We start from the raw sequence: 14298 nt of genomic DNA on the forward strand, positions 1-14298 counted from the left end.
GATTAGGTCCTCTTTTCAGTGAATTATATAATGTATATTTTTGTTGAAAAAAGAATTAAACCATCACTTTTAATGCTTTTTTGATACCCAACTGACATTACATGACGCTGGCAGTCTTCTTTCAAAGACCTGCGATAGATAATGTTTTCCCAGAATGCAATGCTATATTCAACATGGCGGAACAACAGCAAGTGAATGCTGTCGAAGGATCTGCAGAATCTATAACCGAGCAAGGTAATTTCGAAACCATTGTTGCTAATCAGACGGAAAAACCAGCAGGCGATGGTGATGCCGACATTGTATCAATGGCTTTTGCAGACATCGATGAGAATACCGAGTACCTACAAACAGTTTCAAACGATAGCAACTTGGCTACAGCAGTGCCAGTGGACAACGTGACGATGGAGTCGACTCCAGCTACATCGGAAACTGCAGTCAGTGCAGATGTTTCTTCCAATGACGGTATAGATGCGGTCCAGCAAGATGTTCAAATACCCCAAACAGTTCCGAGCTCAGAAGCCGTCAGCGTATCAACGTTAGGTAGTGGCAACGTAAGTCCGCCAGTCTCGTTACCCGCAAGTATGTTGCTCGGGACCATTGCAAATTTGATCGACACATCTGCTGGAGCTACCAGTTCTACTATGACTCTTAGTGAACTTCAGAACAATCCAACCCTCATGAATATACTGAATAGTGCCGAGGTACAGGCTGCAATACAAAATCATCAACATATTACCATAGTACAAGTACCAGATAGATCTTTCCTGGGAGAGCTAAACGGCGACAAGAACGTTACAAACACTCATGTAAGTGTGCCGCCTCTTGCACCAATATCATCAACAGGGATGGGAACCTCAACACCAACAAAGTTGCAGACAGCTACGGTGGTGACAGCAGTAAAAAACACTGCTACTGGGACAAACGTCGTGTCGACGCAATCAAAAGTAACCACAGCAGCAGGAAATACTGTGACAAAACTTGTAAAAGAGAAACAAAACCAAAGTAAGGCACCAAAATCTGAGGAGAAGAAGAAACCACACAGATCCGTAACGAGGTCAGGTCGTATCTCAAAGCCCCCACAATACAGGGTTCGAGACTACAAAACACTGAGGACTGGTTCTCTGAATGTAAATTACGAAACTGATGATGATTACTCAGACTACACAGCAGACGAAGATGAAGAAGAAGATGGAGACAGATCAGACAACTTTAGATATCCCTTTGGTTCAGAAAGGTCAAAGAAATTCAAGTGCGAAAAGTGTGATAAGTCATATATAGGAAGAGCAGGATTGTTGAGACACTATAAGCTCAACCCAACACATGGAAATCCAGATGATGTACCAGAACCACCACAACCACCAAAAACAAGGTATTATAGGTGTTTTCCAATTCAGACGGTACAGTGAGTGATAAGACATTTGTGTCAGCCCGTTTGCTACACAATTCTCATGCTTTACCATACACTCTGATATCCTTCCTCAGGAGTGTGCTCTGTAAGCTAATTTGATGCGCTTTCAACTCAAAAAAATTCTGACTCTTTAGAATTTTACGTAAGACATGTTCCTGGCATGGGGCTGACACAAAGAAATTTCAAGAAATCCTGAATTGACTCAAAGAATGCAGAGATGTCATCAGTTAGAGAGTGCGCTGTCCCACAGTGGACTAACTGAACAAGGGTATCAGAGCTAGGTTAGCATTGCATAGAGAAACCTGGTGGCTCTTCTGGCTTGCTATGCTATATATGCACCACTTAGTTCTTTAAGATGCATGTAGGTATGGGTAGAAGAATAAGGCAACATTACGTCAATAACTCAGAGCTGTAAGGGAGTCCGTAAGTCAGCAGTTTGCCCTAATACACACAAGATTTCAGAGCTGTGATATTAAATCATCTCAAGAATGTCAAAGTTTGTTGACCCGTCTGTACATATAAATCTTCTTGCATCGGAGAGCAGGTTTTTCATCAGTCATGCATGATATTTGAGATGTTAGGGACACATTGTCAAATTGCTGGTAGCGTAGGCACAGCCCTTGTGATTGTAAATACAATTCTCCTCTTGAGAATAGATGTTGTTCTTCCCCATCTCAAATTCAAAGAGAAACATGTGAGACAGGGTTCACAAAATTTTGCTAGTTTTTCAGAGTAGTAAAAGTGGCTTGTATGAATCATGGTCCAAGAATAGGTCATGTTTAAATCTAGTAAAAACTATGAAGTCATTCTGCCCTTCAAGGGCAACAATTGTGCTAAAGACTAATACCTGAGCAACTCTGACTCATAGGGGTACAGTATTGTGTTGACTTGAAGTATGAACAATCCATAATTGCTTGCACTTGAGCTGTGGATTAGGTAAAGATATTCTTTTGGAATTTGTTATTCAGAGGCATGTGTAATGCACTTTTGTTTTGCCCATCAAACAAGCTAAAAACTGTAAGTAAACGATTTGTATATCACAGCCATGTATTTCCAAATTAAAGTCTTGTCAATCATTTACAGTATACATTTAATAGATGTGGCATATAGACTGATGAGTCCAGACTATACAGTGTGTACTTTCTATTTCAATTAACTGTATTAATGGATCAATTATCATACAAAGTAACAGTTGTTACTTGCAGGTAGTCTACTGTGTGCACCAACATGAGACACCCCATTTAAAACTTTCACCAAGTCATATCTTTGTATTCTGCATATGCTTAGGCAAATGGCGTTATCATTTTTTGCATTACAGCTGATAGTATGGGTGAAAAATTGTGGTAAGCATTCATGGCAGGAACTAGGAGTTGATCACCAAGTTGACATAGTTAAACAAATGCTACATGTATAATAACACTGAACGAAAGCTTTCTATTTTTCAATTATTTTGATAATAAAGAGTGACATATGGAAAAAAAATGTGGTCAATTCAAATAACATATGATAAGGATCTTTTACTCATATATTATTTTCTCCAACAATTTCTTTTTGTGATTTTGTGTAATAATTTTAAGTATGTCTACAGGGTAAATTTGGTGTCAGTCAACAGTAGTGAAAGCTGGTATACCTAGATGACTAAATTATTTATCCTAATAATGAGGCATACGTAATCTTTAACACACCTAAATGTATATCTGGTAAGCCTCACTGAATTGTATCTTACAATAATGTGCCATTCACCACCAATAACCTTGAGAGAACTACCCACATGCGTTTTGTCCTCATGAATCAGCCAAATAAGTGAATTTCAATTGATGTATTGTTGTATGTGTTTCCATCTATTGTCTTGGAGTTGCAGTTTCACTTCTGTTTCATAATCCCTCATTTGTCTCAGGTATATGTAAAATCTATAAAAACTTATGTACAGCATTATGCCTCATGTATCAATTCATTATTGTGTAAGTTTGCACAGTGCATAATGTTGCCTATATTTCTGTTTTGAAGTGACAGTGACAAGCCACCTGGAAGGCGACCCGGCCGGCCTCCAAGAGTAGTCAATACTGCAACTGATACTGCCAAGACAACTGCCATGCCCGCATTGAGCAAGACTGTTACACCTGCACAACTGATGCCAAAGACATCTGCAACAACTTCTACAGGCAGTGTTCCAGGAGTGTCATTGTTGACACAGACTGAGACACCAAGTGATGTCAAAGTTGTTTATCCCCCACAGTCACTTGCCAAAAGAAAGCAGAGAATAAGGGAGGTAAGAAGTATGAAGTTTTCAGAAAATATGCCAGTCATTTTTGTTAAACTGATACAGTACATAATTATACCTCTATCATCGAGAACAACAGCATTATGAGTGCACTAAAAACCCCATACAGAATGTCCGTTCAATAATATTAACCATTTCAGGTGTCCCCCACCAGACCCAATTTAATTGCACAGTACAGGGAGTTCCAATAAGGTCGCATGCTGTGTGTATTTGACTTCTTACAAGTCAGCCGCCATTTTATCGGATGTAAAGATGGTTTACAGTGCATTCATTGTGAAAGTTTCGTTAACCTTCCCAAAAAGTTATCCATGTCACATGCTAAATAAAGTCAACAGCAAACTCTATCAAAATAAACTACAAAACTGAATACATGAAACCAAGTTGCATATTTGGCGATGTCTGTGCACAGAAAGTAGAAGGTGACAATAGTTCAGAGCATGGATTTATCACAATGGCATATGCATGTTTGATCCTTGTTGTGTTGTGAGTCTTCAGATACCAGAAGTAATTCCAAATGTTGTGAAAATGCAGTGGTGAAGAGACAGCGATATGCACACATTGGAAATGAAGATTTTTACTTATGCTTTGTTCACATAAACTTTGTACCCTATTTTCCACTGGAAGATCAATCTCTATGTAGCACAATATTTTACAATTTAGAGTTTACCAAAGCTTAGGAATTAAATATGCCTTTCCTAGTTTGAACCTATGAAACTCACAATAGTATAATGGTACAAACTGTAACGTACAGAATACAGGAACTTCCTCTGTGTTCAATTTATGAATGTGATGTTAAGTATATTTCATTGCACACATTGGATCCATTCCACAGGAAATATTTTCATATACTCAGTCAGTCAAATTATTTGTTCCACAACCCTAGTTTCAGGTATCTTGTGTATATAGTGGTAACTTCTTTTTGATTTCAGAAAGTGTTTCACTATAAGTATAACTGTCAAACTTTTCCTCACAGCTTTTGAAGACTGTTGGAGATGAGGATGTGTTGGAGTTAGTTCTTCCTAAAATGTCTAAACTTGTAACAGTTTGGGAGTTCCTGCTGATGAAGGTGGAGAGAGGCAGGCCTTCAAGGCCACATTTTCCCGATGTCTACAAAGAGCTTGGAAAAGTGCTGACGGAAGTCCGGAAGATGGCTGATGAGTGTTTGGAAGCAGCTGTCAAACCTGAAGAAGAGGACTCTGAGAACAGTGATGACAAATCAGAACAGACAATTGATATCCAGAATGAGGCGATTGCACATGTACTTGGAATCCCCACAGGGTTTTACAAAGTGAAAGACAGTCCAGTGCCAGAATACGAATTCAAATACAAGCTGCTTGTCACTGATCCATCAGACGCTGAACGGACACCCAAGGAAAGGAGGATAATAGAAGTTGTGTCACAGGATGAACTTGTAGATCAGTCACCTACAAAGAGAAGAAAACTAGATCAAGTACAGCCACCAGTACAGCAACTTTCACAGGCAAGTATTGTCACTATTCATTTTTAGTTGCTGACCCAGTTTTGTTTCCTATGGCAGAACTTCACTTCTGAGTCTTATAAATGGTCATGTGCATGGTCAAAGAGGAACTAACAAAGACGATATCATAATCTTCTATTCTTTGACTATTTCCCATTAACAGAATTTGGATTCAGGAAACTGTCAAAATTAGGAAGTCACAGAAAAGAGACATTATTTTACTTTGTTATCCTTTCTGTGTTGTAAATAAATCACAAAGCAGAAAGTTAAAGAGCATATTCAGTACATGTACATTGCAGCAGACAATTACGGTTGCCAATTGCCGAGACTCCACTTAGCAGCATACAAATCAGATTTCTTACCTGCTATTCAAACTTCCCTAGACAGTTGTGCTGAGTTTAAAATTTTTGGTTCAAAAGAAAAAAGAGCAATATTGCATTTACAATTTTAATCATGATATGTACATTTTCATTTTCAATAACAAAGCCAATGTTTGCAATTGAAATTGAAATGCTATGGTCTTTATCCCTGGTCATGAATCACAGCCCACTCTGAAAAAGCCAGATCCTGCTACAACACCAACACCATCAGCATCAGAAGTGAATCAACGGCAGCAATCAACAGTTGTCAATACCATCCAACCCAGACCTCAAGCAGTCAAGACCAGTAGACCAAATGAACCAACAAATCAACCGGTGAGAAATTACAATACATCGCCTAGTTTGTTTAGTTCAAACGGGTCTTGAAATAAAACCAGTTATTTATTGACCACACACTGTAGATTGTAGACTGAAAGATCCGTCGCTGGAGGACGCTCTCTACGTTCCTTTCCTCCTACGACTGGACACAGTCTGTCACATGCGGCGGCGAGATGAGGTAATTTAGTCACGCCTAAGCTGTTTCTGGTCACTAACATATGTGACGTTTATGCAGAGTGCCGTTGAATATTTATTGAACTAAGTCCTCTCTCTGCATAATAAGTATGGTGGTCATGGCAACACTGTCAATCAATTATGATTGCAGTCCCCAGTCTGTCAGCACAATTATATAACATTGTAAATATATATTCACACGTGGTAGGAAGTAGTCAAACAGGCAGGAGTCCAATTAGATACCAGCGTATTCTTCTACATTTAGCTCAGTATTGCCGCAGAGCGGATGTCATGGCCTTCATGACCACAAGCCTGCAAGTGCAGGGGCAAGCAAATAAGTTTTTGAGTTTCTTGCCCATGGGCTAGTATCCCCCCAAAAATCACAAGCCATAGAGTGCTTTTTGTGGAGTGACCGGGACTAGCCCAGCCTCAGTTTGTGAAGTTCATGGTTTCAATACCAGGTGCTCTCTAAGTGCAAACTACGAGAAAAAATTGCGATTTGCATGAAAATTTTTGCCTAAATTAAAAAAAGTTATAAACCAAAAATATAACAAGATACCAATATGCATGGATGACCATAACTGTAATGTGATACTTTGCGATCTACTGCTAACTCCATGTTGTGAATATCTCAGTGTCCTCAATACCCTACTTATCAAAAGCATTCTATTCCTTGATACCCATGTAATATTTGTGGAAATAGCTGAAATTTACAACTGTAACACACAAAGTGTCATATGCACGTGTTTCAAAGTTTTGTCGATCGCGATGTGCAATGTGATGGTGGTTGACTCCTGTTTGCGAAGGCTATGGTGAGGAGACCATTTGTTGTAAGGGAGGGTCGTTATGATGTCATATACACCATAGCTGCCATGCCATGCCAGTCCAGCTAGCTAGCTATAACTCGACGTACAGCGTCACTTGGCAGCACTGACGGCGATGGACATTCGTTTTCTGTCTTGACATGAGCCATTTCATCACTTACAGCATGGCCCAAATAAATTATCACTTTATTCAAAGAATTTCACTGGAGACTACAATGAATTTCACAGCAATATTGTTTTTATTTTGATCTTCAAAAGGTCTTTGTTTATGCATGCTGCAGAGACATACTCACATGGCATTCTTAAGTTCAAACTAGATGGATGACGTTTTCATGCGTAACTTTCTCCTTTCTTCAGGATTAAATTCAAGCTATAATTTCTCTGAGCAGTCTTTACTTCATCCCTGAATTGAATGCATACTTTGAACCTGGGTAAAGAATTCCATGTCAGTTAGGCTTGGGAATCGTTTCTGTGTTCACTTTGCTTTTACAAACGATGTTCTGTTATTTCATTCGATGCCGATTGATTTTACTACTCACCCAATTTACGCTAGCCTGTCGGGCCAGTAGGCACCAAAAGTTCTTGCCTAGTGGTAAAAATGCTATATACATAAGCATGGGCTAGTCATTGAGCTACCAACAGCTCCATGGGCTAGTGGATTTGCTCACCCGAAGTTGAAGTGTGATACCGAGAAAAAAGAGAAAGTCCTCTCCAGAACTTTCTAGGGTCTGCCATTACTTTATGTTCAACACAATTCTAAGTTCTTCTGAACACTTTCTCACTGCCTCACGATTTAAAGAACTTCAAATTCACAATCGCGACTTGGCAGAGTATACAATGCAAGATCCGAGGTACATGAATATTCCATGAATATTAGCATAGAATTTTAATACCGAAACAATGCTCATTAATGTAATCTGCATATTTGAATATCATTATACCTCGCATCTTGCACTAATAGTGGCAGAGCTGTAGCATCACCTGTGCATAGCATACTGCTGGTAATAACAAGGATTTGTCTGCCTGTTGTTGACATTACAGGAAATAGGCGGAGGCATATGCTAATGTTTGATCATGTACTTCGCTGGCTGCATAGGCGTGACATAGACCTCAAAACTGCCAATAACATGACAAAATCGGATTGGTAGCAACAAAATTCTGTTGCGGGTTAGGAATCTTGCAGACCACGTCCAGTCGTAAGAGGGGGGCATAGAGAGCGCCCTCAAGTGACGGATCTTCCAGTCTATGTAGATTGTTGATTTAGCAGTATCAGCCACACTTTGAACTGCATTCCTTGTATGCAAGTGAATAGTAACGAGGGTTTACATATATAATTTCAGGTTGTATTAAGAGTTTTTCCTGTTTCAGAAAACTTGAGTGGAATTGGTTCAGCACATATGTTACAGGATTGTTGTTCACATTGCCACATTACAATGGCAATGATGATGTGAGTGATGACAAATATGGACAATCAAGGTTTCAGATGATTATTGATGCCGTAGCAACAATGAAATTGCTGAAAGATTCTAATGACAGCTTTCTATCAAAACAGTATAGATTTTGTTCAGTCATTAGATTTGTACAGGAATGCAATATCATTGATATCATCCAACTTTTATTTGTAGCATAAATTGTGATTTATTTCAGCAACCACCTAAACATTGGACATGAGTGAAAGAGGATGATAATTTTCACAGATTCCAAACTACTATTGTGTTTGTCATTTATAAATGAACATTCTATATTTTCATTTATATTGTGTTTGGATACAGGTACGGAAGATGCCACCCCTGGCAAGCATTGCTAGCAGAGTAAGTGCACCCAGGCTCATCAGGCCTGTCACTGCACCAAGTATAAGTAAGCCCAGTGTCAACTCTGCTATACCTCAGACAGCAACATCCAGTGGTACTGTTACCCAAAGGCGAATTCTAACCCTCCCTCCAGGATTCAACATCACCAAGACATCAGATGGATATGCAATCCACAAACCAGATGGTACCGTCATACAAATTACAGTAACAGGCGATGGTGGCATTCCACTGGAAACCCTACAAGCTCTGATTAACATGGACACAAGTATTTTCCAAACTGTGCAAAGTTCAACACCAGCAGCTGCAGTACCTAATACAATACAGTCAGCTGTCTCTCAGAGTGTTGGCCAGGAAACCAGAACTGTTGAATCCACTGCAGCTTCAGCACCTCAGGCATCTGTTGCTATGGGAACAGACAGTCAAGCAGGACAGGTTGACATGGTAACGGAAAGTCACGCAGGACAAATTGATATGGTAACAGAAAGCCAAACTGAACAAGTTGCCATGGTTACAGAGACCCAAACAGAACAGATAAACATGGCAGTAGAGAGTCAAACGGAACAAGTTGCCATGGTTACAGAGACCCAAGAAGAACAGATTAGCATGGCGACAGAGAGTCAAACAGAACAAGCTGGCATCGTATCAGACACCCAAACAGAACAGATAAACTTGGCGTCAGAAAGCCAAATAGAACAAGTTGCAATGGTTGCAGAAGCACAACCAGGTCAGGTTGACATTGGAGCAGAAAACCAAATAGGACAAGTTGATATGGTTACAGATCACCATACAGGACAAGTTGCACAGGAAACTGTTACTATTTTCACTGAAGAAGTATCACAAACAGAAGTTTCAGAACAACAAATGAATATGAAACATGAGGCTGTGGATGCATTTCAAGTAGAATCAGTGGTCCAAGAAATTGTTCCATCAGCAACTAGCATATGCACTGACAACACTACAGTCGTAAGTGAAGAGCAAATTTTGACCAATGGAAATTCAGTAAGCCATGCTAATAGTGTGGACAATGCCATGGTCAATAATGTTGCTCGATGACAACATTCAACATTTCTCCTTTAGTTACCCCCCCCCCCCCCCCCAAACATTATATACATGTAACCATGATAGTTGTTTGTGATTTCTAAATTGCAGGAAGTCAATGGACCTCATGAAGGTCATTTGCTATGTTCCATCCTGCCCTTGTCGATTAACGTTTCCTGCATTTTGGTGCCGATTTTGCGTCACTTTACAAACGCGCAGCCAGACCATACCTTATGCGTTACAAGCAAGCCATTTGATCAACGTTGAGAAAGTATAAAGAATGATGATTTTCATGGCCAAAGTTTATTTATGTCAAGAAACTTCAATTAAGTGACACTTGTTTTGCCGTACTTTCTGGAGTAATGTAGGGACCCACTGTAGATTAAATCATAGTGTGATTTGGCTTCCCTTTCCTAAAATGCTCTTTATGCAGATTTTGTTCCAAGTTGATTGACTGTGTGTTGACAGAAATCTTGAATGGAACAGGAGGAGAAAAGTTATCCATATAGACTGTTTTGTTGTGTTTTGTTTAAATGAATTATATTATTCATGAATTAAGAGAATTATTCATCAAACTCTGATGAAATATGTATGGTAAGAGTGAGTTTGTGTCAAATTATAGATACAATTTTCCAATTGTAACAATTTTCAAATCAAGTTGCAATTTATACAAGGGCATTTGTTGTCTTTCAAAGCACATTGTTACTTGGTTTATGGTAACTTTGTCAACTTTTTCCTGTATATTAGCTGTGTTACTTAATACTTACATGCCAAGTATTGCAAAGTCTAGAGTACATTTTTGACTTTCCCAAACAATCACTTCTCATATAGACGCTCAACTTGCATTTTCACTCAATTCCATCATAAATTTAAAAAAAAGAAACTGCAGAGATTGGCATTAAACCTTCCTTCAAAACCAGAAATTTTTTTAGTGTTCCATTGCCATTAATAATGAATAGATTTTTTTGAAATTCATTGTACAGCTTTTTTCAAATTTGCAAGGTAGGTTTTCATAAGAAGAATAGCGTCAGAGATTTACCAAGGATACACTTGTGCACACACGATGACAAACAATTATTTTAGGACTTTATCAGTACTAAATAGTGTTGTAGTGGTGTTCAGATTCAGACAATCGTGTGGTCTGTCTTTTAGATTACTTCTAGATTTCTTAATCAGCAATTGAATCTGTTGATCATTCTGTTCAAGTTTCAAGTTCTGAAGAGAAGCAAGATTTCTCAATCTGCAGTTTGGCTCCCTGACTTACAAGAATATTCATCCTGACTATGAAGAAACTGTCACAGAGGTACAGTGCGGTATATTGGTAGAAAGACCACAAAAGTTGGTTGTATTTTTGGTACCCTGCCATAGAGCAGGATTTCAACGGTAGATCATTTGATTCTAGCATACAATGTTCAGTTTACCAACTGGAAGATGCAATTAACATCAGTGTAGCCCATATGATGCATGCTGAACCCCGCCACCACCATGGTTTGGCCAAATCCTATTGTTTACTATGGCAAAGTCGGACCTTATCCTCAGAAAGCAGGGGTGAAAGCATGAACTAGAAGTCATAATATAACTCTGACGTGTGTGTTTAGTTTATATTTATCAGCAATATAGTCTAAGCATACAACCTTCAATTACAGAACCCATGATCTGTTGCTGTGCTTTAAGTTGTTACACACTGATAAACGAGAAGTCGTTGCACGTCACAGAAAAAGAGTTTCATTGTAAATTATTTTATTGTATATTGACATATTCCATACATTAACTTCTTTCCCAAATAAGCAGACTTATTCATGGTATTCCAACAGATGTCAAGGTGACCTGACTTACCAAAACCTTTAAAATGAAACAGAATGCACGTAGAGACCAATATTCCAACTTTCAAAATCTTACAATTCGTCACTGGTTTTCACTTTGAAACTTTGTAGGGAAAATTTAATCCTTGTATCGTCAGGGTTTTGTGTAGTCTCATTTTTAACAGTGAAGTTCTGAGGAAGATGGGGTACTAAAATAGACATGTCACCGTTCTGCTTCTATTAAAATTGTGAAATTCAAGTAGACCTGATACCACAAAATGGTGGCCACTTTGAAATTTTAAAATCTGAAAATCTGACAACTTTAAGATATACTACTTCAATCCAAGCATTTGCAAAAGTGATCCCAGATCTTATTACAGCTTTTGAAAGAAAGCAGTTCAAGATTTTACCATGGAAAGTACTGCCACTGGTAAACAATTACATTTTCACCTTCATTTAAGTATGCATGTATCATCTTCATTTAAGTATGCATGACATGTACCGGGTAACTCAATAACTTTTCAGTCACTTGTTTATGCTACCTCACCTTTATTATGTCGTCCGATGATCTGAATTCTTTCTTCAGCAGTAAGAAAGTCTCCCTGTAAGCCCGTTTATTCCATCATATACAGTATGAATGAATTGTGAATTTATTGTGTGATACAGTGTGTAAAGTCAATGTCATAATATTAGAGTGCCTTACACAAATGAACTTGGTTTTTGCACCTGATTATACATTTTTAATGGCAATGGTATCAGTCTTTACGTAAACTGTTACATTGATTTCTTCTGGTTTTGAAATGAATGGTAATTTTTGTAACTGCAAACAACTTGTGATCTTGTACAAGTTGGGTATATTTAAAAGTGATTTGGACTGGCATGAAATGGGAGTTTATGTGTGATGTCAGTATGATACACCATACCAATAAGGCTGAAAGTAATAGTAAAATGAACTGGTATACATTTCAATCACTTTGCCACCATTTTCAAGAATATTTAAGTACCTCTGATATTAAAATGCCAAAAAAAAATAATCATAACATGCATTTGTACAAACTAAGCTTTGTTGAATATTGGACAGTTCAATCCTAAGGTATTATTACATATTATATCATACCAGTATATTGATGGCACAAATACAGCGAACTGAGTGGTCGAGACATGATATATCACAGTTGGCACACACGTGTGCTCTCGGCAAGAGCAAAAATCATTTTTTGAAAGTTCCATGCCAGAATTTCAATATACTGTTATGATAGCAATAAATCACACCCTGCGATGGTATACCTTGAGATTTTGACCAGTTCACAACATGTATCGCAAGTGCATATACGTCGTGAACTGGTCAAAATCTTGTGGTATACTGTTGCTAGGTGTGCTTTATTGCTTAATTATGTGTTAAACATTGGTTTGAAGTCTTAATTTCTTAAATGTCCAGTTCTTGTTCACAGTTTTCAGTATATTCTCTATACATGTGTAAATTTCATTGCGTTGGCTTTAACATACTTTAAAGCTATTAATTCAATTAACCGTAGTTTATATTAACAGTACTAGTTTGCACATCCAGTAATAGAACCAGAATTGGTGGTTCAATATCGTAGAGGTCTTTTAGAAGTAGTTATCCCTTGCCAGTCTACTATTTGTTGGCAAAATGTTTGCCGTACTGCCATGCCATCTTCAGTTTATCAAAGAAGATTTTCTCTTCCTGTCGAAAATGTTGGAAATAGACCATTAACTTCTGTGAAGACAATGGAATAAGAAATAAGACATTTGCTTTCGCAATTAACAAATTACCAACAAAGCTTTGTTTCAATGTGTATCACATATAGATTGAAAAATCTCAGAAAATAATTTTTGCAGTAAATGAAAGGTAGTTTGGAGATGTTGAACTGTAAAACTGCTGTAACTGCTGGCATCATGTGTCAGTGGAAGTGAAATGCAGCAATCCATGAATTCATAGTATGGGGTGTAGGGTTTTTTGTGATCAGTGCATGCAGCATACACAGTGAATAGAGTCAGAAAATTTCTGACATGGTATACTGGTACTAGAATTGTAGGGTCATCTATGTTCCTTCTTTATGGCAGTAATCACTTGCCGGTTGAGATTCACAATTAAAAAAACAAACACGTCTTAGAATAGTTTTAAATTATTATGCTGCATGCCATGATCTCTGCATTCTACAGATATACTCCCTAGCATGTTAAGTTTCATCCCAGCTGTAACAATACAGCAGACACCTCAACCTCCCATACTTTGTTCTAGCTCACACACTCATAAATGGCAGTAAATTCACCCTACCAAGTAGAATAGTACTGTTATTACTTTGAAAATTTTGCAAGTGAACAAGATTATCACATTGTTTTCCCTTCTTGTTTTTTCCACCTGTAAATAAACAATTTTTGTTGTCAAGTTTTGCTCACAGACGACCGAATACTCTGTGAGCACCCTGATGTAAATTTATACTGTCTTCTGAAGAAAAGTAAAGTTTTCAAGTATTTTAATCAAAACTTCTTGTGATGTATCATGATTTTGTTGTCAGCCAAAAGTAAACTGGTGTTAGAAAACACACCCATTGTAAACTGGTGTTCGAAACACGTCTGCAGTAAACTGGTGTTGGAAAACACACCCATAGTAAACTAGTGTTGGAAAACACACCCACAGTAAACTGGTGTTAGAAAACACATCCACAGTAAACTGGCATTGGAAAACAGCTGCAGTAAACTAGTGTTGGAAAACACACCTGCAGAAAACTGGTGTTGGAAAACACGCTCAGTACAGTTTGTT

General features: G+C 38.2%; 1 protein-coding gene across 1 annotated transcript; it reads left to right on the top strand.

The window, feature by feature from the left end:
- The first annotated feature begins 167 nt into the window (after positions 1–167).
- On the top strand, positions 168–14021 carry LOC139149051 (uncharacterized). Its single transcript, XM_070720571.1, has 5 exons — positions 168–1369; positions 3416–3677; positions 4663–5169; positions 5712–5861; positions 8635–14021. Exons 1-5 carry the CDS (start codon positions 174–176, stop codon positions 9724–9726), a joined length of 3207 nt encoding a protein of 1068 aa, XP_070576672.1. The 5' UTR covers positions 168–173; the 3' UTR covers positions 9727–14021.
- The last annotated feature ends 277 nt before the right edge of the window (positions 14022–14298 follow it).

Source organism: Ptychodera flava, chromosome 14, assembly GCF_041260155.1.
Source record: "Ptychodera flava strain L36383 chromosome 14, AS_Pfla_20210202, whole genome shotgun sequence".
In the NCBI taxonomy this organism is placed as follows: Eukaryota; Metazoa; Hemichordata; class Enteropneusta; family Ptychoderidae; genus Ptychodera; species Ptychodera flava.

Bases quoted from the DNA above. Each gene is read 5' to 3' on its own strand.
- LOC139149051 (XM_070720571.1), top strand. From the start codon at position 174: ATGGCGGAACAACAGCAAGTGAATGCTGTCGAAGGATCTGCAGAATCT. The intron at 3,678-4,662 runs GTAAGAAGTATG...TTTTCCTCACAG, and splicing joins GAAAGCAGAGAATAAGGGAG to CTTTTGAAGACTGTTGGAGA. The intron at 5,862-8,634 runs GTGAGAAATTAC...GTTTGGATACAG, and splicing joins ATGAACCAACAAATCAACCG to GTACGGAAGATGCCACCCCT.